This window comes from Drosophila virilis, chromosome 2, assembly GCF_030788295.1.
Source record: "Drosophila virilis strain 15010-1051.87 chromosome 2, Dvir_AGI_RSII-ME, whole genome shotgun sequence".
In the NCBI taxonomy this organism is placed as follows: Eukaryota; Metazoa; Arthropoda; class Insecta; order Diptera; family Drosophilidae; genus Drosophila; species Drosophila virilis.
The window spans coordinates 32098493-32124195 of record NC_091544.1 but is presented as its reverse complement, the minus strand read 5'-3'; the positions used below and the strand labels follow the sequence as shown (position 1 = coordinate 32124195).

General features: G+C 38.4%; 1 protein-coding gene and 1 long non-coding RNA gene across 3 annotated transcripts in view; one reads left to right on the top strand and one right to left on the bottom strand.

Moving 5' to 3' along the window:
* Window positions 1-22972, bottom strand: part of LOC116650289 (uncharacterized) — a 44175-nt gene extending 21203 nt beyond the window's left edge. The window contains exon 1 of the long non-coding RNA XR_004303263.2: window positions 22884-22972. This is a non-coding gene — a long non-coding RNA (uncharacterized lncRNA). The remainder of the gene's footprint in view (window positions 1-22883) is intronic.
* On the top strand, window positions 804-25552 carry LOC6632389 (solute carrier family 22 member 3). 2 transcript variants are annotated; one of them, XM_015170301.3, is made up of 5 exons: window positions 804-1008; window positions 21922-22853; window positions 22966-23120; window positions 23186-23354; window positions 23620-25552. In XM_015170301.3, exons 1-5 carry the CDS (start codon window positions 862-864, stop codon window positions 24605-24607), a joined length of 2391 nt encoding a protein of 796 aa, XP_015025787.1. In that variant the 5' UTR covers window positions 804-861; the 3' UTR covers window positions 24608-25552. The 2 variants fall into 2 exon arrangements, with proteins under 2 accessions (XP_015025787.1, XP_002056625.1); XM_002056589.4 differs by lacking the exon at window positions 804-1008 and adding an exon at window positions 5661-6288.
* Window positions 25553-25703: the final 151 nt, after the last annotated feature.

Sequence of the window (25703 nt, the reverse complement as noted above, 5' to 3'; positions counted from 1 at the left end):
CCGCCTCCGCAAGGGTATTTAATTTTCGGCAGTCTGCAGTTATGCTTTCCTCTGTTTCTTTTTTGGCAAGCATACACAGAAGAAGAGCAGACGTAATGTGTGCACCCACACGTGCCTTTGTGTGTTGTATCTGTGTGGTGTGTGTGTGTGTGTGTGTGTCAGTCAGTAGTTTTGGCAGCAAGTACAACAGAACGTCATGAACTGGCCAATACACTCGCACCCTCCCTTTCGCTCTCGCTCTCTCCTTCATTTTCACGCTATCACTCTCCCACTCTGTTGGCTGGCTAGGTAAACTCGAACTTGACTCTGAGCCGTCGCAGCGTACGGAAGTTGCCGCCAAATGCAGCATGCAGATAGATTTGTATCTTGTTGCCGCGTGCTGCGCGGCCAGCTATAAATACCCTAGGAGACAAGTGCTGCTCTTGCTTCCTTTTGAGCGGCGCTGGCGGAAATCGAGACACAGACACTTTGCCACTCGGCTACCGAATGAAAAAAGAGTGGAAAAAAAAGAAGAAAATAAAAGAAAAAACAGCCAAGAAATGTTCGCTGACGGCCCTTGGCTCAACCTCATCGCGTCTCAGTGCGACCGCAGCGATTCGGCCGTTCTGTGATTACAATATTTGCTCTGCTCTTTGGCCTTAAATTAAATTCTAATAATTTAAGTTAATTAATTTGGGCGCAAGAATGCAGCAAGAAATTGTTAACCAAATAAAAAACAACCAAATTGTGCTGTGATTATATAAAGTGCAACCAAAACAAACAAAGAGAGCGAGCGAAAACAAATTACACAACAACAATTGTGCATACTTGTTGAATATTCGCCACAGATTTAGTTTGCGTGGAGTTTTATATTGATTTCAAATGAGTTTCATACATCCCGATGCCAGCCTAATGGGAACCAATGGCAACAACAAACGGTTCACAGAGTTTGAACCCCAACCTCAGACTCGTGCCAGCAGCCCGCCACGCGATAAAGTCGAGATCAAGATCGTGATGCTCAAAGTGCAGGTGATTCGTTCGATTCAGTTAAGATAATGCTAAGCTACAACGTCCGCTTCAGAACTCAGCGAACAAAGCTAATTGCTAGCTCCTGGGAACATTTTGAATTCCCATCTCATTTTAGCCCAGAAACGTTGCTGTAATATGTTATGTGGGTAATTAGGTTATGTGCCGGGTCAAAGGCTGTTGAACCCGAATTCAGCAGCGCTAAGCGTATCAAGTGCTCAGTGCATAATATACTGTTCTAATTGATAGCAATTCAGAGCTAGTTAGCTTTAAGACTACAAACCCCCGCTCACTTTAGTTGCATCGATAAATATCGATTTTGAGTGGCTTTAAAGACATACTTAGCTCGAAATTATAAGAGCTACATAAGTATATCCGACGTGGTTTATAATTTCTCGTAGAGTATAAAAATTAAGAACATTTCACTTTCCCTTACCCCTTCCTATCGATAAATATCGATTTTCCGTGGTTCGGAAATTAAAACTAATTATACTACTAATAATAAAATTAGAAGAGCTAGATGCATCAGACTTATGATATGAATAATATGAACTTTCTCGTGAAGTGTATACAGATTAGAAATATTTCACTTCCCATTCCGCTTTCCTAGCGATAAATATCGATTCTCAAAGGTTTTCAAAGCATAACTCGTAAATTACAAGAGTTAAATACTGATGACTTGATAAGTAATTTTTATGTTTATAACTTATTTATTGAAAAATATAGATTTTCATAGAGTTCAGACTATAAACTTCTAATTTTATAAGAAACATATTTTCCACAGATAGTGTGGGGTGTAGTACAAGAAATCGATACGGATTTGGACAAGGAGAAGTCACTTATAATATAAAAACTCGAAGTTGTTAACATACATATCGCAAATTGTTAAAAGTTACGCTGAATCATGTCCTTGCCCAAGTTTATCTGCTTCGTCTCAGAACCAAGCGCTTGGATTTATTGTTGCAACTCGGTTTATGCGTGTTGCAAGTTTATTGCTGAACTTGGGCACTTAAATTGAGTCGAATTTTCGCCAAGGCCACAAGAATAATAACATATATTGACTAAACGAAGAGCTTGGCGTGTCTCTAATTGACAGCAGCAATTTGTATAGAAAAAGTTGCCATACGCCGCATATGGCAGCGCAAAAAGACGAGACGCTGTTAACTAATTTGATTGCAAGCCAAAACCTTTAAACTCATTAAATTGTTGGCAACTTTTTATGGCATTGTTTCCCTCGAGTTTCATATGTTTTATGTGTCGTACAAAAAATAAGTTCACATTTTGTTTACATGGCCCGCTAGGCGTATACGTAATCTAATTTGCGTGCAGCACGTGGCACAGGCAAGTTTTTCACAAAAAAAGTTGTTGTCGTTCTTATTGTTGTTAATTTACAAAATTTATTAGCAACTTGCGCGCTATCGAATTAGATTTGTAAATTGTAAATAAAATAATAGGCGCAGCGAGGCTTGAATTAAAAATATACTTGGGAATAATTTAATAAAATAAATCAGCTCATTGCAAATAATAACGTAAATGGGCTTATTTACGTTTATATACTCTGGTTAATTCATAACAACTCAGAGCTAAGTATATCTTTTATGGGACTTACATTTTCTGTGCTCTAAAATGGCTAGGTCTGGTTTCTCAAAAACCAAGATCAATTTAAAAATCCCTAAATAGGGCTATAAATCTTTTTAAATGACGAATCTGGCACAAGGCAATAAATGTGCTCTAATTATTATTAAATATGGGACTTTACGCTGTTGACGGGTTAAATAAAAAACCCCAAATCAACTTAGAAATTGTTTTCATGGAGAAATGTCTAGGAATTTGTATATCCTGAAACTATTGAAAAAGAATTGTATACAAAATGCAAAAGGAGGCGTATTTGACTCTATAAACTATAAATATAGCCTTTTCTGTCTGTCCTTCCTTGCGTATGTATGAGCTTATCGAGTTCGAGAACTTTAAGCCCTATATACTACAAATGTTAAGAGTACTTATCTTATCTAATTGCACCTAAATATCATGTTTGCCTCAAGCCATCGATAACTTGCCTAAATTCTGTGAAATCGATCAAAATCGATGTCTTAGTCTCACATATTTGAGCCTATTTTGGTACTTGTAAGAGCTAGAGTCGCCAAATTTGTTTTTTAGATGCTCGTAAAGTGTGCAAGCATCCACAATATTTCACTTATCGATTACCTCCACTCGTTCCAAATACTTCGGCGACATTTGGAACAGAAAGCTCACGTTCAGCAGACATGTCTCAATGGTTCAACGAACAGTTTTGTCCAAAGCTATAAAGATGACATGGCTGCTTTCTGCTAAAAACAAGCTTTCTCTTATAAGCAAAGTGAAAATATATTTAAAAAATTGATTCCTAAAGCGGTGCACGTGTTCGGGATTGGCGCAAATTCCCATCTTACAATACAGGCGTCGCACAAAGTAAGATTCTTAGAAGGATATGTAATGCTCCTGCGGAAACTCTTGGGTGTCTCTCGGAGTTCCCGTCAACATGCCAAACGATACTTTGAGCGTCTTCGCTACCATCTCAACCCGCTAGCAAGGCGCCTTACTTTTCTTGGAAGAACAGGAATTAGGTGCCCCATTTCTGAAGTTTGTCTTTAGAGGGCAATGCGCATAAGCCTTAGACGGTGCCATCCACAGGATCTATCCGACAGGATTCTTATACACCTTAGACTAATTTATTTATTTATTTATATATTTATGGTCAACAAGATCTCGTGTCTTCCTAGTGATTCTTCATTTCTTATTTTTAATATTTTCAAATAGCATCACCGTCCCATGTAGGTGTTTTATTTGCCCGTCCAGCGAGCTATGCCCCTTTTCACAGCTAATTTTATCAGAGACGTTATTAGTGCCTACAGCTAAGAAAAAAGTTGTTAGTACAAAAACGGTTTTCTTAAGAAAAAAGAAAAAATAATCTTAATCTGCTATAATATTTTAAAAGAAAATACAATAAATACGAAAATAGAAAGAAAGATGTTATTAATAGAGTATAGAAATTTAAAAAAGAATATTTAAAGTTTTAAGTAGATAGGATAAAGAGATAATGATGGGAAATCAACGACCAGGTGGGAGAAAATTTATAGCCTCTACTCTCGCTAAATTTTTTTCCCTCCTATACTAGTTTAGGCTGCCAATATTAGGTGGTAGCGAACTTGTAAATAATAATATATATATATACATTTAAAAAAAGAATCGTTACAAAAAGAGTTATAAGAAAAACGTATGTCTATGGCATATTTATAAGAGTACATAAAGATCGGACTATAAGCACCGATGCTTATCATGACAGCAATTCCCGTGGGACTAAGGGAAGAAGCAGAGCCACATCTAACATATATGTGTAGAATATTTGCAACAGCAGTTTCGCGTTGGCTTTAGGGTATATCCTGGTCGTGCACTGCCGACTTAAGAAGTCTAATCTGATTTATTAGTTCTGTTGAGCTTAGGGGTTATATTTTTGACCAGCTGTCCAAATGTGTTGCTACTTTCTTGATTAAACTTAAAGTCCGCAGATTTGCATTAAGTTCCTAATGCTATGCGTTTTAAATTCCGTTTTGCAATATATCTAATGTTTATTAGGTTCGTTCCCTGTGATTACGTTTGTTGTAAGTCATAATTCCGGTTTTGTAAACAGCGCCAAGCACCGTGCAACATTAGGCTTTGCTATTTGCAAATGCCTCGCAAATTATTGAGCGCTAATCAGGAGGGGAGAGGGGCCGAATGACAATTGAAATTGTTGTGCAACACGAAACGCAATAGGCATTTAATCGAAGCAATAGAAATAATTTGTCAACAGTTAATTAGCCATCATTCGGAGTTGCACTAACAAATCAGTTGAGGCTGAGCAGGAAAACACACACAAGGGGAAAGGTGTACAGTTTTCTTTTTTTTTGTTTTTGATTGTTTCGTTATCTTCGGCAAACTTCAAAGCTTCAACTTCGTTTTGGGGCCCAAACGAAAGTGAAAAGCGACCACGTGACTTCGGGCCAAATTGAAACCTTGGTCATGAATGGAGCTAAAAGTCGCGCTGTGCGTGCGTGTGTGCGTTTTGGTGCGGAGAGCTTTCGCCCACTCGGTTGGGTCTCGGAAAAACTGCAAGGAAAAGCCGAAGCTCGTTGCGGCTGGCTGAGCTTTCAGCCGCACTTCATAAAATCAGTTGCGCGTTGGGCGAGCGGCAGCACGAGACAAAATCAAGGCGAGCGGACGCCACAAATGTCCAAAAACAGTTTCATTACCATCCCAAAGTTAAGCGCCATAATTACAGAACTGGCCTAATTTCAAAAACAATATTAATTTGAATATAAAAATTCAAAACAATTTTTGAGTCGGTTTCAATGCGTGAAAAGTTAATGTTGAAAATATTTCAAGAAAATGTGCAAAAATATGTAAAATTGCATTTGAAAAAAAGCGTTCTAAAAATAAAATCAAGTTCATAAAAAACTACACCTGCAGCCCGGGTGTATGCTTGATTAAAATTTAAAAAATGCGCATACGCAGCGTTGTGCGCCAGCATTGTATATTTCAATTTTTGAAATTGTTCAATTTTTCAATTATCATTAATTTAGCACAAACTGCTTAGCAATAAGTAACAAAGGATTACTTCGGCTCAGGCGGCGTATACTTGATAAAATTTGAAATATTACGCATACGCAGCGGTGTGCGCCAGCATTGAATATTTTTGTTGTGTGTCGCGTTGAACGTTTGAAGAAACATTTAAGTGGCCTTAACTGCTTAAGAGCACTCATAACAAAAGAGAACAAAACAAATCAAAAGCGCGTAAACTTTTTTATGGCCGCAGCTCAAAGTCGCAGCTGTGGCCAGATCTGCGTGTGTGTGTGTGTGTGTGCGTGGAAATGTGAAAGTGATGCCTTTAGCTGCAAATGTTGCTTATTATTGACAATTTAGGGGGCTAAACGGCGCGCTTCCGTTTGCCGACCGCCTTTCACAATGCTCACGGACTTAGGCAGCGGCGGCGGCGGCAGCGGCAGCGGCAACAAAAGCAATGTTGGCATTGGTCATGGTCAGGCTCTGCTGGGTAACATAGCCAGCAGCAGCAGCAACAGCAGCAGCAGCAACGCCGGCAGCGGCAGCGGCTCCTCCAGCGAAAAATTGGCAAGTCAAGCGACACGCAGCGATGAGAAACGAATCGCAGCTGCCGGCGATGAAGCTGACGATGACGGCAACGGCGACGACGACGACGATGATGATGATGAGGACGAGGATGAAGATGATGAGGAAGATGAGACAACGGTACTTGACTTTAACTAGATATTGAGCCCATATCAACCCTATGTCTACACATAATATTGGCTTATAATTAGAAAACTGCCGTCAAGTCAAATTGTGTGGAACTCAGATAAGTTGCAGACGGCCTGTGCCCGGGCTGAAGTCGGGAGGTTGCTCGAATTGGTGTTTGTTAAGAGCCAGCCAGCAAATTAGATTAGAAAAGCCTGGTGAGCTGGCACTGCCCCGAGCCAGCTTTGAGTTCACGCTGCTGAATGTGCTAAAAGATAAGTTTTATTAGCGCGCCTTTATGCCGTGACTCATTAAAAGCGGCCAATAGAGGGTATACTTAGCCCACAATAGTTGTGACCCATTGAAAGCGGCTAGCCGAAAATATTTGTTAAATTACAGCAGGAATTACTTTTCCAACTCAACGCGCACTCGTATAACTTATGCAGAGCATGTTTATCTCAAGATAATCCCTTTCAATTGCTCGAAATCGATAAATATCTATTGCAAGACATGATATTTTGAGCCTATCGAGTAGCGTTAGTGATATATGAGCACACATATTAAGTATATTTCATTTATAGAAGGCCGTCCCGCTCTGCACGCTTTTTTTTAGGTACTAGATAATATCTGACCATGAGTTTGTTATCCTTGCTTAGCTGGGCACAGGGTAACTGCTATTCGAATACTCTCCGTTCTTTTATAATACCCTGCCAACTAAAGGCAAACAAAGTCGTCCTCATAACAGCCCACAATTAATCAAATCTTTTTAAATAATTCATAAAAATAATATGCACGGCATATACGAATTTGGATCCCTTGCCCATGAAAAAGACCCACCGAGACTAATGAACTTCAATCAGAAACGCGACGGCATTTTGGGCAGCGTTTATAAAGCTGACCCTGGCAATAAATTCGCACTGGCGACTTATATGCTCCTTATATGCTCATAAATAAATAGCTATATACATATTTCTGTATATATATAGATATTATATGCCTTGTTGGTTTGTTTACTTTGAACTTGACAGCACGTCTTTGGGACTGGCAGAAGTATCTGTTCGCTGCCATCTTAAGATATTTTTATTTCTCTAAGTATATTTTTTTGTTGTGTGGCCCTGCTCCTGCAATACCTCAGCTTGGTCGGGATATCGCAACGCTGTGCAGCTGTTTTGAATTTTTAATTAAAATTACTTAACTCTAGATGACATCAGCGCAAAAAATAAGCTAGAGTTAGATAGTTACGAGTGCTCGGCTAGAAAATACCCTGTAGCATATATTCGCTCTGCTTGTTGTATATAACGTAAATCAGGGTTATATTCCATATAATTTAGGTGTCTCTAGCTCTAATAATCTCTGAGATATGATCATAAAACCAAGACTGCATATAGATATTTATCGATGCGTGCAGGTATCGAAAAATATATGCATTGCTAATCGATATTTATCAATTAGTGGTGGAATTATCAAAATATAAATAAGTTTTACTCTCGTATATTTAATAAATATACGTATACACCTCTATGGGTCAGTTTCCTTCCCTCCTACTACCTTCTTTTGCATCAAGGCTATATAAAACCTGCATTTACCCAACTTCAATGGTTACAGGGTATATAAAGTTGCGGCTCGGCTTAACTGCACGCTTAGCTCTTTAATTAAGTGTTGTGACGTAGTCGCATGTTTAATATTTGCATAGCTCTTTAGTTTCAGACACTAAAGAAAACACGTGCCGCGCCGTCAGCTGATAAAATCGCACAGGTAATGCCTCTTGGGCTGGGCATCGACTTAGGCGGCAGCTGGGGGCAAGTCACGCCCAGTTGGTTGGGCAACTCATTAGATATGTGCGAGAAAATTCAACTTTTATAGGACTAACAGCAGCACATTTTACATGTACATGCGATATGCGTTTCGAGAGCCAGGACAAATTGCCCTCTAAATCTCAAACATTTGGAAGATTATGCAAATTGTATTTTTTTCTTCAGTTTGTTTTCGCCTAGAACATAGAGCCATATGCAGCCATATGTGAACACGCGCCTCAACCTTATTTAGACATGTATATTATTTATATTTATTGCATATCAAATAGTTGGAGTATTCGTCAAATTGAATATTCTTGGCGCATTCAAGCAAAGACGAGCAGAAATTTAAGTTAATGTTGAAATAAAGTTTTTCCGTATTCGTTTTTATGCGTAATATTGTTTTTGCACTCTAATCACATATTTTGTAGATATTAGATAAAGGCAGGACTAATCACAACTTGGCTACAACTGATGTTAAATTTTGTGTGAACATTAGAAATTATAAAGTTAAATGGAAATTGGCAATTAGAAGAGACACTGGGAAAAGCATTGCATATGGGGGTGCTGGTTCTGGTCCTGAATAAAGTGTTTTTGGGGCATTTGTTATGCCAATTGCGCATTCGCTGTCCCAAACATGTAAGCAAAGTATGTCATAAAACGGAAATGTGCACACACGCACGCATGCACACTCCAACACACACACATGGCCGTAAAGATGGGGGCCCCAAATCTAAGCAAAAAGGGACCCTTTTATGATACAAACAAGGGTATTTCTTGTTGTCAACCCCCAAAAAAACAAAAAAAAAATCAAAACGAGCTGGAAGGGCTATCTGCGGCACGCCGAAGATTCAATGCTCTTGCAGAGCGAACCATTTTATAATGCTCTGCACGTATCTAAAAAACCAAAGAGGACACAGTTAATGCGAAGTATGGTTAAGATATCTCCAAAAACAAAATGGGTTTTCATACAAGAACCTCATTTACGATCAATCGTTCCTATGTCAGCTATATGATATAGTTGATCGATGTAAGTTGATGCTGAAATATAGGGAACCTAGTGAAACTTATAAATGCCGAGTTTGGTCAGTGTATCTTGAAAAACCAAAACACTTTTTTATACATCAACATAATTTTCCACCGATCATTTCTATGTCAGCTAAATGATATAGTTGTCCGATGCTGTAAGGGCATAGTAAAAAACTCATAAATGCCGACAATGGTCAAAATATCTTGATAGTCAAAATTATATGAATCTACTTTTCGACCAATCGTTTCTATGGCAGCTCTGTGATATAGTGGCCCGATCCAGCTGGTTCCGACATATGTACTGCCAGCAACAGAAACTGGGAATTCCGTTAAGTTTTATAAAGATAGCTTTAAAACTGAGAAGACAACTCGCATAGAAATAGACAGACGGTCATAACTATATTGACTAGACTGGTCAAGAATATATATGCTTTATGGGGTCGGAGATGTCTCCTTCAATGCGTTACACACTTAACGACAAAATTACAATATCCTTTGGAAGGGTATAAAAAAAGAGAGAACCCGCATGTACAAAGCGAATGCGGCTTGAACCTGAAAATGTTTTGCCTGTGGTCCGGCTCTTGGGCTAGGTCAAAGTTCGCTAGACGCAAAAGCAAAAGCGAAAACTCAAAATGATGCAAAAGTTCCAGCTGCGAAAAGGTTACTCGAGTGTTCCTAAGCTTAATTCAGAGTATGTTATTAATGTCGAGTGCTTCAGATGAAAGGTGTATTTTAGGAGGATTGCCTTTTAATTACTTTTCAAGTTGCTTTCGATTTTAGCTGCGTTTTTATTTTGTTAAAAGTTGTTTAACCTCTGGAAACGTTTTTCATTACGTTTTATTTGCATATCTCAAGTGCTCTGAACTCCTCGCGAGCATTGAACTTCAGCCGAATGGGGTCAAAAGGCTCGCAAACTTTAATTATTTGATTAAAAGGGGACACAGACACAGCATAAATGTTGAGACATGTCCCTTTTCCAGTGGCATTTGCGGAATTTCGTCTTTAACCAGGCGTAGACACTAAAACGCTTTGAAGTTCAAGCAAAATATTTTCAACTCAAGATTTTCTGGCCAACTGTGGGTTAAGCAAGCTACGCCTCTTTTATTGTAAGTGTGTGTGTGTGTGTTGCTGGGTGTGTGGGTGAGCCTGTGTGCACTCGCTTTTCCCAATTATATAACAAGCCGAGCATTTTCCTTTGTCCCCCCTTTACGTTAATCAGCAGCATTTTCTGTTGCTCGTGCCACGCATTTGAAACTTTAATAACTGAGCCTGTGCTCAGCCAAATTACGGCTGACAAAAGAGACTGAAACCAATTTATATTTGTGGGAAAGGACAATGTATAAATTTGCAAATAGACGCAACTAATCAAGCGCGAAATTGACAGCTTTAACAAAAAAGCAACAAAGTTACATTAAATTGTCGCTACATTCCTTGCATGGTACAAATATTAAATATATACAGAGAATATAAGAATATAAGGTAACACTCAATGTCAGATTAGGTGGCAACTTTGACTTCGATAGCTAATGAAAAATGTATCGATATTTCATGTAAAAGGGCAAGAGTAGTAAGGAAGGTTGTACTCCAGTGTAAGGTAACACTCGATCTTTAAAATCGATTAAATGGGCAATAACTATAAGTAAGGTTGCACTCCATTTTACTTTCGGGCAAAGCAAAACTTTGTGTGTTTCCCAACACTAATATGATGTGTGCGTCAACTTGTGCACAGTGTTTCTTGTTTTAATGTATGCAAACGAAATCGACATATTGCAAATTGAAAAGCAAAGACCAACAAGCTGTGACTTTCTGGTTCGTTGTTGACAAACGTTTTGTTGTATTATTAATACGCTTGTCTTGCCCAAGGGTCACGCACTAAGTGCATTTAATGAGGCACTTACTCAGGTCTAAAATCAAAGCCAGTTTTTGCAGTAAAATGAGATTGTATTTATAAATTGCCACAATTATGTACTTCCTGTGCCCATAAATGAAGTAAACGCAAGACAATGGCAAAAGCTTATTAACTAGAAAATACACTTGTACAAATAAATGACGGCAAATAAGCTGCCAATTAAGCGATGCCCGTTCAAGCGAAAGTGCTCCGACCCCGCGCGGCATAGGACAATAAATTGCAATTCGTGCTCAGTTCGTAAGGGCATTAAAAGTCAATTGAGCTGTTTACTATAAACGGGACAATACAGGGCAGACAGGGACAGACGAGCGCAGACAGCACAGGACATTATGAGTGACACTTGCAAAGTGGCATTCGTCCAGCTAATTGAAATATGTCATAAAAAATTATATTGCATACTTTCCAGCATGCGCTGCTCTGGGCCCATTGCGCACTCATAACAGCTATAAAAATGAAAATAAAATGCACGTATCAAGTACTAATTTTATGCACTTTATGCCCACAAATTCTTAATTATACTGATCCATTTCACACAGCAGCTACATTGTGTTAAATTCAATAAACACACAATTTTAAAAGCTGTCTAAACAAACTTTAAAATTCACTTTCAATAATTGCCGACGGCGTAAATGGAATTTAGCTTGTTTAAAATTTAATATCTTTTGGTTTACGCTTAAAATATTTTTGGCATGAAATTCAATTACGTCTTAAACTTTTGCTTTTTAAATAAAACTGAAAACAGAATTCTTATATACCATGTTTATAGTCAGAAGTTTATTTGGCAAGGACTTGAAGGCAGAGCCCTGGCACGAATCCAATTATAATTGCAGAATATCAATATTTCATATTGTATATTTTGTTTTCATGTTAAAATGTTGCTGACCTGCAATAATTATGCGGCATGTGCCAAACGGTTACCCATTGCTTTATGGGCACAGGACATGCAAATCAAGGTAATTAAGTGGAAGGATTACCAAAGACTGCGATAAGAAAAGTTGGCTCATCAAAAGTTGTAATTTATTTTATGACTAACCATGCTATAAATCAGTTGCATAGCATATAATTATATGCTTAAGAGCTGTGTGTGTGCGAGTGTGTGTGAGTGTGCCATAAGCAGCTTAGTCGCAGCTCTGAAAATGCCGCAATCCTTGCCATTAGAAGCAACATCTGCTGCAGCTGCTACAATTTGTCAGCTCAAAAGGTCGCTGGAGATCCGGATCTCTGACATTTGTATGCAAATGTACTAGATCCGATTTATGTGGCATAGTCAGACTTGACATTAACAAGGCATTAGGATTTAAGCCAAATGAAAATGTTGCCTACTTTGTGGGGCGTGTGAAATTTTCCATCAATGGATCGTATTATATAAATGAAATTCAATAAAAAAACAAAATCAAGGACGAGTGATTCATTCTCTTTACGGTTGGGCATAAGGTAGCCAAATTTTGTTGTTGTTGTTCTTCTTGTTGTTTACCAACGACGGAAGAAGAGAGAAAATAATAAAACACGAATACATAAAAAAAAACATTCGCATTTGACTTGTAAATTGTGCCTTTCCCTCATTTCCTTCATTTTCTTGCTCGTCTTTCCCAATGTCGATTTCCCGTTCAGCGCGTCGCTAATCAACAATAACAAAATAATCAAAATCTGAAGCTTAGGCCAAAGAAAAAGCCGCCCACTTGGGGCTATATATATATATATATATATATGAAGACCTCAGCGGGTGGCCAAATTTTGCGAGGCATGAAAATTCCTTCGATAGGAATGCAACATCTTCATGTGTGAGCATGGGCTTTAAGCACTTCAGCTAAACATTTGGATAATTGCATGAAATTCTAAGAAAATAGCAAACATATAAAGCTAGCTTTTCAAATTAATTCACACACAGCAAGCAGACGTGTCAAAGGATAATTAATAGAATGTGTGCCGATTTAAGAACATTTTAAAAGCAAATTCAACTTTAAGCTTTTGGGTTTAGTTAATAAATAACAGGAAGTTATTTATCATTTTTCTCAGCTATCTTCAGCTGGTTCAAATCCATTATCGCTTCAAATCACTATCGCTGCTCTTTAATCATAATTTTTGTTATCGATTATTATCGATTAATAAACAAAGTTCAAATTCACAATCGTTCTCTTCTTTCTAATCAGTATTGTTGTTATCGATTATTTTCGATTTAAGCACTAAGTTTAAATCCATTATCAATCTTTTTCTCTAATCACAACGGTATGTATCGATTATTGTTGTGTCTTGTCACTATTATTCTCTTCTTTCTGGTCAAAATGGTACTTATCAATTGTTTGCGATTAATAAACAAAGTTCAAATCCATTATCATTGTCTTCATTCTAATCAGAATGATAGTTATCGATTATTATCGATTAATAGAAAAGTTGTGTGTTGAGTCTGTACAAATACTTCAATTGATTGCATTTTTTATTCAATTTTATTCAATTTTTTTCTTCAAGTTTACTTTTGCAAATAAAGCCAAGAAAAATAATAAAATTTTCCCTTGTTTCCTATTTGGCTGTACTTTTAAACCATTATCTAATTTCTTTTACATATTTTTATCGTACATTGTAACTAGTCAGGTTCAAGCTTAAGCCTTAGCAAATGTTAGTCATGTTAAATTCCAGGGGAAACTCAATTAAATTCGAGCGTTTTTGCTGCTTAGATAATTGCATTTGCCGAAGCCCAAGGGAAACCTCAAAACTAGCGGACCGAACAGCATCCAATTATGGTCCGTTTTTTCGGCCAATATGTATTGCAAAAATAAAAATAATTGACAATGTGCCCAAAATGTTGCAACTTTTTCTGTTTTTAGGGCTTCCATTTTGTGTCCCATTTCAGAATTTGTTGCCTAAGTGCGAAACAGCTGCATAAAACTTGCTTTCGAATTGAGTTAATGACGCGCTTTAATGTGCTCTATACTAATAATAATAATGTTAATGATAAAGATGTTTTTTTGATTACCTTGAAGCTGGGCAGGTTTTGTTTATCTAATTGACGTTTGGCTAAACAACAGACGCTTGAACTTCAGCCGTTGAAATCGTGCCAAAAAAAAAACACTTGCTCAAACAATTTGTGGGCCAACATCTGGCAGTGGCTGAAGCTCTGTGCAAATAATACGGGGAGGCGTAGTGAAAGCTTTGATGCTGACGTCTGTAGCTTCAAATTGAATTTTGGCTATACATGGCAGAAGCTTGAAGCATGAGCAATGCGCCAAGAGAGGGTAGCATATAAGACTTCATTGAGATGAAGTTTAAAACTTTTAAGATGATTTAAGTTATATGCGAATACAACTTTAAGGTGTAGCTAAAAACAAATGAGAAGTGGTGAGAAAGGCGTAGACAGAATACAATTTTTAGCAAGTTTACATATGTATTGATTTTCCATTCATTCCATTGAATGAAGTTCAGATTATAGTTTCTTCCGCTGCAGCTGCTACTTGTAGTTGTAGGCACATGAGAAGCGCAGAGAGAGGCTCAAGCAAAATAATATTTTCAGCAAGTACATAGAACTTCCATTGAATAAAGTTTTTACTTAAGTTCCTTCCGTTGAAGCTTTAACTTGAAGTTGTAGACACATTAGAAGCGCAAAGAGAGGCCCAAAAGGAATTTCTCAATTAGCCCTCATAAAACCTGATTTGATAAAATTTCGAACACGAAATTATCTAATATTTTCGAGTTCCTTTGTTTGTCAACACCTTTGCTTCAGACTATTTTGGCGCATATGTATTTAATGTACATACAAGCGCACGATGCAAATGTTTGCTATATAATAATGCCCGTTACACACGAAAACCTGCTCACTTCGACACACGTATATTAATAACAATTTGCCATATATTCCGCATACGCCATGCTGCGTCAAATTGTTTTGACGGCATTAGCTGGGTGGCCAAAGTTTCGATTGATGCCTCCACTCAAGGCACATTTACATACACGTGCCACAGCTCGTGCCACACACAGTTCTCTCACACTTCTATCAATATTACAAAAGTTATGTGGAAGCTGCTGCTGTTTATTATCGCCAGTTTATTCAGGTCTTTAGTTTAATAGGCTGACAAAAATTCTATCAATGAAATACTCAATTCGACCAACGTCTGGTCCTACGTCTAGTCGGAATTATGTTCGTGACTCTTGGCTAAATAGTAAAATTGTGGCCTGTCTTTTGCAGATTTCATAGCTAATTTTAAATGAATAATAACAGTTAGACTCGTCATAGGGTTAAATGGAAAAAACTTTATAGCTTAGGGTAATCCGAGAAGATGTTGTTATAAAACAGAAAAAAGCTCCTGCAGCAGATATGAGTTCCATGTATTAAATCCTTTCATTTGATTGACTGACTGACTGAATGACTGACTGACTGAGCTCTTGAAGGAGTTAAGAAACGTCAGGTTGCCTTGGTTTCAAGATGTCAACAGCTTGGCTCTTTTACCTGACATGACAATGACAGCCGCCTTGGCGCAAATGGTAAACGGGTTTCGGGCGAGGGCGTGTTTGTTATGTTACGCCCATCTTTGCATTTAGCATGCAGCTGCTACAGCTTTGTTCCAATTAACTTTGGCGCCCATTGTTGTCAGCTCAAAGCTCAAAGGAAAAAAGCACCTGAGCAGGTAACAGCACGAGCCCACGATGTGCGCTCTCGTTAACAGTAAATGAATCATTAGCCGAGTAAAATGGCCAAGAGATATGCCCGACAAAAGAGCTGCCCACTAAAATCACCTGGGTAACCAAAATATCAGCAACTGTTGGCAATTAGCATTTGCAGGACTTAAGATTGATATGCCAATTAGCTGAATAAACTCTCTGGGAACTATGGCCAAATTGATTAAAAAATGCACAACAAATATTTTGATTGGCAGGCAAAAAGGGGGTGACACATGCTTGGGAATACTTTTTAATTTATTTTCAAGCCGTCTGCAGCTTAAGGCACTTTATGAAGTTTTCGCTGGCAGCTTAGCAATTTGATGGAGAGCAGAAAAGTTATGCAAGTACCCGACTTTCAATAAGCAAGTAAAATATATATATATATATATATATATATATATATATATATCTAATATAAATATGCTTGTACATTTTCTTTACACGCCAGACTCAACTTCATTATTTGCACACAAACGAATGCTGAAAATATTTGGTGTTAATTATATTTTTCAACTGTGACATTTGATTATTAAAGCGAGCTGTTTGCTGCGCTAGTAAGTTAATTACTTCCATTCATAATATTTGTCAATTAGTTACAGCTCATGATTAACTAAAGTTTGTTCTGATTGATTTATAATCAAATTATAAATAGTAAATTAATTTAAAACACACCATTTGCAAGCATTTTGTTATGTTTGTTAATTTGTTTATAGAAAATTTGTGTTGTATTCGAACCAGCGACCTCTCGTCAGCTGGTTCGATTTTTATTAATTTACAAACAAGTTATCTTTGTTAATCTGTTTATTGCAAATTTGTGTTGTATTCGAACCAGCGACCTCTCACCAGCTGGTGCGACGCTCAGAAAAACAGCCACCTCCACTTTCTGATTTGGGCAAATAGATAGGATCTAAAAAAAAGGTAAACAATTTCTAAAGACTTTTCATGTGGTTCCAAGAAAAGCCCCTAAAAATCCTATTAGTGCTAACAATTGTTATCTATATTATTCATGAACTTAAGCATGAGCCCCGACGACAATGGGCCACTCTTATGGCAGATGGGCCGCAAAATGCCTGGAACTCAAATTGATGCCTTATTTGGCAGTTTGACAGTGTCCTGGAAAAGCGAGCAGCGACAACAGCAAAACAAACCAACCGGCAAATGGGGAAGCTCTTGACTTGGAGAGCTTATTGAATCGAGTTATTGGGCGTAATAAATAGGCAAATGATGAGAATGGTAAACACATGTTGTTGCTGCCAGAGCCAGGAACTGAGCTGACCAATGCGGCGTATACTTAATAAAATTGTGGGCGACGCTGACCCAGAGGCAATTGTAATTTCCTGCAAGACCAGCAGCCAAATATTTATTGCCGCAGCTGCTAAAGAGGACATTAATAAGATTATTAAACAGAGCAAAAGACACACACACACCTCAACAATGTGAAGCGCAATCAGTCGTGAATTTTTGGGTGTCGGCGCCCATCAGTCAGCAGAGACAGTTCCAAAGAATCATGGACTCAAAGAGCTGGAAACAGGGAGCAGGGACTCACGCAGCTTATAAATAATTTATGGCTCGGTTTATTTGGTTTTTGCGCTTATTAAAATGCGAAATCGAAAGAATTGCACGCTGTGACAGGCATAAATTTCAGTTGGGAATCAATTGAAAAGTTTAATATAAAAATCGAGGCAACATTTTCAATGTGAATGAACGAAAAGCATAAAGAGCTTAAGCTGAAAAGGCAGAAGAAATAAATTGAAATGAATTTTTCTTTATAATTACGTGTGGGAAAAGTGACTTTACTGACAGCTAATCTATATAAAGTCGGACTGAACACGAAGTGGGCAGATCAAAACACATGCAGACAAAACATTTCAATTTAGATATCTGCGAACAAGAAGTTGCGAGATATTTTAATCAAAATATCATTCAAATTGACACAATACAATATTTGAAAAACTAATTTTCTAGGCATTTAATTAATTTTCTTTGGAAATCGAAGGACATAAAGACAAAAATTTCATTTCAAATGGCATTCATTATAATTAGTAAGCAGAAAGTTTAAAGATCGAACCACGTGAAGCCAGAAAATAAAGAGCAGCATTCTGGCATTATAATTATATCACTTCAACCACCAATTGGCGCAATTGAAATTTTATAAAATTCGGATGAATAACAATTAGCTCAAGCAGTTCCGAAGCGACACCTCTTCTTGTATGTGTGTGTGTGTGTGTGTGTTTTAGCATGTTAATGACATTTTGACAGGCGAGCAACAATGTTTACTGCCACGCCCTAAACGGACACACGCCCACTAAATCAGTTGACAGTCAGAAGTTAATTATTCGACAAGCCGACCAGCCGCCCACGCGGCACAGGCCATCAAATTTCACGCACAACGGGGCGTATGAGTAATAATTTTATTAAAAATCTCTTATGCAATGGACCTCGGCCGGGTTCAATAGAATCTCGTTGAGGGAAGGGGAAGTTTATTGAACCGTCACGTGACCGCATAAAACAGAAGGGTTCATTTATTTACAGCTATTTGTTTTATTTTTACCATAAAGAACAACAACAACAAGTGCCGGCAATTGGCATTAACCTTGAGAACTATTTGCGCAAGTGTCGGCCCGAATATATCAATAAGTCGATGCGAACAATCACCCGTTAAATGAACCAACTTGTTTGCTTAACTGATTGTGAAAAGCTTGCACCAAAAATAGAAAATTAACGGAAAATGCAAAAACTCTTGCATATTTTTTGGCAGCGCTTGCAAATGGAAATCGTAACGTGAAACATGTTTTTCCATATTTTGTATTTTCGTGCAGCTCTTGAAATTGATATACAAAAACGATTCACATTTTCACATGCATTATGCATATTTGTTACCGAGCTTAACAAGGATTTTCGCCCTTCCTCTTCAAGGTCCTTTGTCATATGCCCTGCGGTCGGAATTGTAATATTTAGTCATGAATTTTCGTTAATTTGTCGACATATGATATCTTCTAATAATGCATGAATTTGCGGAAAAAATGTTGTTTTTAATGCGAAGTACACGCATAAAATTTCCAAAAACTTTAAGCATATTTCCTATATAAATATTCGTAAGTAAATTGATTCCTTCCAGCTTATTTATTGAATAAATTAGAAATTCTGCTTAATTGAAAGCTTGGCATTAATTGTAAAATAATGATAAAATACCTATAAAAATGATTTAAAGTTCTTCTTACATTATGCATATTTTTTACCAAGCTTAACAAGCATTTTTCCCCTTCCCTTTTCAAGGGCTTTTTTCATAGCTCTTGGGTTGGTTTGTCGACATACGATATTTTCTAATGTTGCATTAAATCTCGGAAAAAATGTTGTTTTTAGTGCTATTTTGATAGGATAAAATTCTCAACACTTTAAGCAGATTTCCTCTATAAATATACTTAAATAAATTGTTTTATCTAAGCATAGTTCTTAAATAAATTATAAATATTACTTGAATGTTTGTAAATTAAATTTAAAATAACTGTAAAATACCTATAAAAAGTATTCAAAGTTCCCTTGGCCACATTTGGTGCTTAGCGAAAAAACTTTAAAAAAGTACTTTTTACTTAAAGTAAGAGCCAAGTTTTCACAATGTCATTTAAGATTGTTGTTGGCATCTCGTTCGGAGCTTATTAAAAGTTGGACTTGATTCAAGTAACAAATTCCTATCCTTTACTCCTTCTGCATAAAACAGGAAGTGGTCTGGCATATTAAATATTCTATCCGAATATATTTTATTAAGTACTGTGTACTATAATTTATCTGCTTTGTATAGCACACAAATAGGTCATATGGAGGCAAGTGCTGTACAACAAACCCGCAAAGCGCATTTTACTGTTTTGGCTCACGAAACAAACAAAATATTATTATGGCAAAACATAAAAATGCGACAGTAAAACAAAAAGAAGACAAGCACAGCTCGAACTATGCACAACTGCGGGAGATATACCCCAACTATACAAAATATTTATACATATATATATATATGGGATGCCAGCAGGGGTCTTGTTGTCGTTTTTTCTTTTCTTGAGGTCATTCGTGAAGACAAAAAAGCAAAATGAGAGTCCAAAACTTAACCAACTCCAAAGTTGAACTTGACAAGTTCGGAGAATGTCGAGCGGAGTTATTATTAAAGAAGTTTACAGCTTGAGAAATCAACTAAAGTGACTGAAGTAGAACAAATGACATAATGCGACTACAGTATACCCTGTACTTATAAGGAGAAGGAAAGGCTATATGCCAGAAAGGATGCTTTAATCAGGAGGTCTCGATCAGATGGTCTCCCCAATATTGGGGAGATTGGGAAAAATAGTCAAGGAGTAAAAATAAAAGAACCTAATGAAGAATCAAATAAAGTGCTTTAAGAACAAAAGACAGAATGCGATTACAATATACCCTGCACTTATCAAGAAAAGGAGAGGCTGTAACAGAATGCTTTAATCGGAATGTCTAGATCTGATGAGATTCCAATATTGGGGAGAATGGGGAAGGGTTTAAATGTTTTTACTAGTCTACCTACCAAGTTCGATATAACTAGCTTCTATATATGTTGACCTATGCCTTAAAAAACACCCTTAAGTCGATATTTATCAATATTCGAAAATGATAGAAGCTATCCAAAAAGAATAAGCTGCAGACGGACATGGTCTCCTTTTTGATTAAAAATACATATATTATAGTCAATTTTAATGGCAAATTTTTAATATATTATACTTATAACAACTGCCACTCATTGATAGACCCGGCACCTTTGTTATCTCCAGTTTAACCTGTTCAAACATAGCTTTTATGCCTCCCTTGTTGCCTGTACTTTGCCTTATTAATGGGTATGCGCGGCGTGCAAATGTATAATTAAGTATTTTCGGCTTATTAAATGGTTAAACGGGACAAAAAAATTCTGACAAATGAATGCAAAGAAAAAAACAAAAACGGAATATACAACCGGCTGCCGGCAGACTGTGGCAGCCGGTGGCCGCCTTTTCGTGGTCCGTGCCCAGCTTTGGTCCCCGCCTGAATTGAAATCATATCAATGATAAGGCAAGTGTGTGTGGTTGTGCCTTGAATTGATATGTAGTTGCCACCGCATGGCGCTGGGTTTCAAATTACTTGAGTAGCGCTATAAATAGAGAGATGGGCCCCGGCCCGGCGCCAATGCAATTTATATTCATTATTTTGGTAGCCGAGCGGCTGCACCATGACAGAAGCTGAAGCTGAAGTTGTAGCTGCAGGGCCCCAAGTCGCTAAGCAACATATTCAGTGTGGCTGGACTTCCCACTCGAGCGGTTGCAGCCACTTGGATCTAGGATGCTTAGCAACAGGCTCAACAAAATGCACTCGAGTCGAGAATGGCCAACACTTGAGATAATCAGGGGCAGGTCCTTAATGCCATTGTGTGTGGGTAGTATTTGACGTATTTGTCGGCAATGTGGGGTTGAGGCCAGTTGGCAGAGTTGCGCGGTGCAATCAAATTTGCGGTTAGGTTAAATTTGAGGTTAAGCCGAATTTGAGTAAATCTAAACTTGAGGTTAACCGGAGTTCGAGGTTACGTAATTTGAACTTAAATTAATTTAAGCTCAGACCAAAGTGATATTAAAAAGCAATATTTTTGCACTGAAGTTGCTCTAAATAAATTTGAGGTTAAGCCGAATTTGAGTAAATCTAAATTTGAGGTTAAACCGAGTTTGAGGTTACGTTTTTTAGGTTTTAATTAATTTTAGAAATTTGATTAGGGTTAAGCTCAGGCTGAATTTGTATTAAAAAAGGAAGCTGGTGTACACAAATTTGAGATTAGTTTAAATTTGAGGTTAAACTGAATTTGAGTACATCTAAGCTTGAGGTTAATCCGAGTTTGAGGTTATGTCATTTTAGGTTAGGTTTATTTTAAACTGAGGCTGTTTTTGCGTTTAAAATCAAGCAATTTGCACTGAAGTCGCTGTAAGCAAATTTGGGGTTAATTTAACTTCGATTACGCCTTAACTTGCGGTTAAGCTTAACTTGAGGTTAAATTAAATTAAGTTGAAGTATGTCTACCTTTGAAGTATGTAAAGTTTTAGCGTAATGGATTCGAGGCTAAGCCGCATTTCATATTTAGTTAAATTAAATTAATAATAAATATAAAATAAGGCAGAAGTTTGCGACGCTTTTGAGCTGAGTTTAAAGTTAGTTAATTTGGTACTTTGGATTTGAATAATTGTGAGGACACACACTAATCCTCAATTTCCCCAACTGTTCACTTTTCCACAGGCTGAATCACCATTACTCCCCCTGAAAGAAAACGAGCCAACCTCCACGGCCACACCAACCAGAGCCCAAACAAACGCACCTACACAGGCAACAAATCCGCACATATCAGCAACCGCTCCACGTGGCCAGTATACCGCACACACACCCAGTGCCACGCCCAGCGAGTACCGACGTCACAGCTCGCTGACCAACTCTCTGGCCTCGCCCACGCCGTCGCCCACACCAACGCTTAACGTGCAGGAGGGGGAGCCCAACAACAACAACAACAACAACGAGGAGGAGTTCTATACGCCGCTGGACAGTTTGACGCCCGCCCATAAGCACACGCACGACTACAAGCTCTATCCGCACGACACTTTCGCACGTCTCGAGGGGAAGCCACCGACGCCCAATATCAAAATGCAAAGCAAAGTGGATGCAGTGGGTCGGATTACCGGCCAGTGGGGTAAATGGCAGCTGCGCACCGTACTTTTAATATTTCTGTGCAAAATACCCTCCTCCTGGTTCATGGCATGCATCATTTTTACGGCACCCGCGCCCCGGCATGGCGAATTCTTTTGCAAGCCGCCGGCAGAGATTGGCACCCAAAATCAGACGCAATGGATCAAGGTGTCGCATCCGCAAAAGGAGGAGAAGGAGGATCAGGAGTTCAGCATCGATTTCTGCAATGTGTACGAGGATGCGCAGGAGCATGCGCATCACTACTACAAATACGAGGACAGTGCACAGGAGCCGCGCGTCTGGGAGAAGCCGCTCAATCGCAACTCGAATGTGATACCCTGCACGGAGTTCCAGCATGAGAGCGACTACCATTCGGTGGTTACGCAATACGATCTGGTCTGCTCGCGTGATATACTTGTCTCGGTGACGCAGTTCTTCCATCTGTTTGGCGTTCTTACCGGCGGCATTTTGGCCAATCACTTATTAAAATAGTAAGTCCAATTAGACCAATAACAACTTACCAAAATCCAACTACAATTGTTCACCTCCTATCTATCGTTCTCTCTCTCTCTCTCCCTCTCTCTCTGCGTCTCTCCACCTCAGCTTTAGTCCACGCAGCGTTATGCTCTTTGGCATGATCACGCAAATCTTCTGTGGCAATCTTACTGGCCATGTGGCTTCCTATGAACTTCATGTATTCTTCAGATGCCTCTCCGCTGTCTGCTGCGCTCAGATGTACACCGCCGGCGGCATGATAAGTAAGTTTTTATTACACACACCTTTACACAGTATACAATAAATTTGATCATCTTTAATATTCTAGTGGCCGACATTACGGGCGCCAAATATCGTACGTGCGTCTCGACGCTCTTCGAGCAATTCTGGTCGATAGGCGTTATGATGTTGCCAGGCGTTGCCAGTTTTTGGTCCAGCTGGTCTCACCTCTATATGGCCATCTCCTGGCCCACAGTCATACTCATCTACCTGTGGCAGTAAGTATCAAAGTCTTATTGGTTAGTGAGAACCACCAACACATACGCGATCTAAAGTAGGCGCAGTCCGTTTATAAAAACTGTTTTCTTTTATTACACAAAACATATAACGATTAAAACAAATTTAATTGCACTTGCCAAACTCCTCAAACTGCATTTGTTGCCTGGGTGGCAACGCTGCGCGAGTGTGGTGAATAAAATGCTAAAAACTAGTTAAAGAAATAGGAAAACACAAAGAAAATTAATTTTTAAAATTTACTTACAGATGGATACCCGACTCGCCGCGCTGGATGATTGAGCGCGGCCGTGTGCAGGAAGCCAAAAAGATATTGCTCCAGTGTGCCGAAATGAACGGAACACGCCTCAGTCTGCCGCATGATATTGACCAGCAGCTGGAGCTACAGGCACAAACGGCCATGGATGCACCTCCACCGGCCGGCTGGTGGTCTATCTGGAAGGGTGAGAAAGCGGTACGGCACATGATCTGTGTCCATCTGGCCTGGTCGCTGTACATTAGCGTCTACTACGGCTGCCTGCTGAACATACGTTCCTTCAGTCGGGAGCATCTGTACATCAACACCTTTGTGGCCGGCTTCAGTGAGATGATTGGCACATTTATTGGACTCTATTTGATAATGAACACCACACGCAAATGGCTCTGGGCGGGCATATTTAATATTGTGGCCGGCTGTTTTGCCTGGTGCTGCTGGTTGGTGCCCAAGCCTGGCGTGGTATCGTTGGATGCAAACGTAGCGATGCTCATGTGCACGGCTATGGTATCAAAAATGGCCATTTCCACTTCGCTCTCCATACTTACCACAAGCACCGTGGAATTGGTTAGCCAGGAGAAACGTAAGATTACCTCCTTTTCAACGATTTGCTGGGCTCGGTTCTGGCTGCTGGGTGCACCGTTCATTGGCTCCACCGTTGTCATTGGCCAGCTGATACCGCAGACATCCTACACTGCGCTGGCTGTCATTGGCGGCATCTGCATGTCCCTGATCAGCAGTCCACGCACACATCCCATCTCCAGGCCCTCCTCACCGGTTTCGCATGGCGCTCAGAATATGGCAACACAATTTACGGTCATCGATGGACTGGACAACAAAGGCTATGTGCCCAGTTCCAACTCCAATACCATCTACGCTACGAATACTTTTAGGAAATTTACCACTCCTCAATCGAATCTACCTCCTCAACTAATGCCCGGCATTTGGACGACCAAAATTCACGAGGACGGGTCACCAATGTAATATAACACACAACTGAACGTGCAGAAGGAGAGGCGAGCGATCAAAAAGCTGTATAAATAATTGATTCGGATTTTATATACAAACGGACAGTCCAACAATTTGATATACTCTATAAACCAGTCTTTTGTGCTGTATACACATGATTTACTATCAAGATTTGTCTAGAATCGAACTTTTATAATGCACATACCCAAACTTTTTGCTATTTGTGCGCTATTCGCCCGAGCACAATTTACAAAAAATAACTCAATTTGAATGCTCAAAGTAGAAAGGAAAAAAATGATAACCAATAATTATCTTAAATGTCAAGATACATTTTTAATTAGACAAACTTTTAAGCTTAAAGCTAAATACAATATTTTAATTAAAAGAAAAGACGCTCTTAGCTAAAAACATACAGAATGAATAGCTCTAAGGTTTAGCATATAATTTGCAAATAATTTTGATCAATCAAATAACGTAACGTATGCTGTTAGCCACCGAAAAGACGACCAGAGATATAGGGTCTAATATAGCTTCAGCATAGCCATATAATAGACACGTAAGTTAGTAAGTCAAATGTGGAACATGCCGAGAGCAGCCCAGTATTAAACTTGTCCTCGATGAAACTGTATAATATGTCTCAAATTCCACAATGTAGATACGTATGTATGTAGTGTATAGCATTGTTTCCTATATATAAACTTATATCAACCAACTGATGATAATATGTACTTAAAAAGTCCTCTTGAGTACCCTAAAGCTGTTCCACATTTAAGTGATTGTGTTGAAAACACCTGGAGAGAATTACATGAAAAGACATATTTGATAGTTACACTTAATTCTTTATTAATTAATTAAATCAATAATAATTTTAAAGCTACGTACACATTTAATTCAAAATACTTCATTACCATTATGTATTATCAAATGCAGCATAAAAAAAATTAGTTTTTATCTACTTAATCACCTAGTCGCGTTTCAATTATTTAAGTAACTTATGTACCTAATTACTCAAAACAAAAATAACGTACATATATATTTTTAACAGAGTCATATTTGAATGTTATATAATTATGGTTACTATATGAAAGTATGTTATGCATGGCAAAAAGAG

What these genes read in the sequence shown, in the direction of transcription:
- LOC6632389 (XM_002056589.4), top strand. Translation starts at nt 5,986, where the DNA reads ATGCTCACGGACTTAGGCAGCGGCGGCGGCGGCAGCGGCAGCGGCAAC. An exon ending in GCCAATCACTTATTAAAATA is followed by an intron (nt 22,854 to 22,965) that starts GTAAGTCCAATT and finishes TCTCCACCTCAG; the next exon opens with CTTTAGTCCACGCAGCGTTA. An exon ending in ATACTCATCTACCTGTGGCA is followed by an intron (nt 23,355 to 23,619) that starts GTAAGTATCAAA and finishes ATTTACTTACAG; the next exon opens with ATGGATACCCGACTCGCCGC.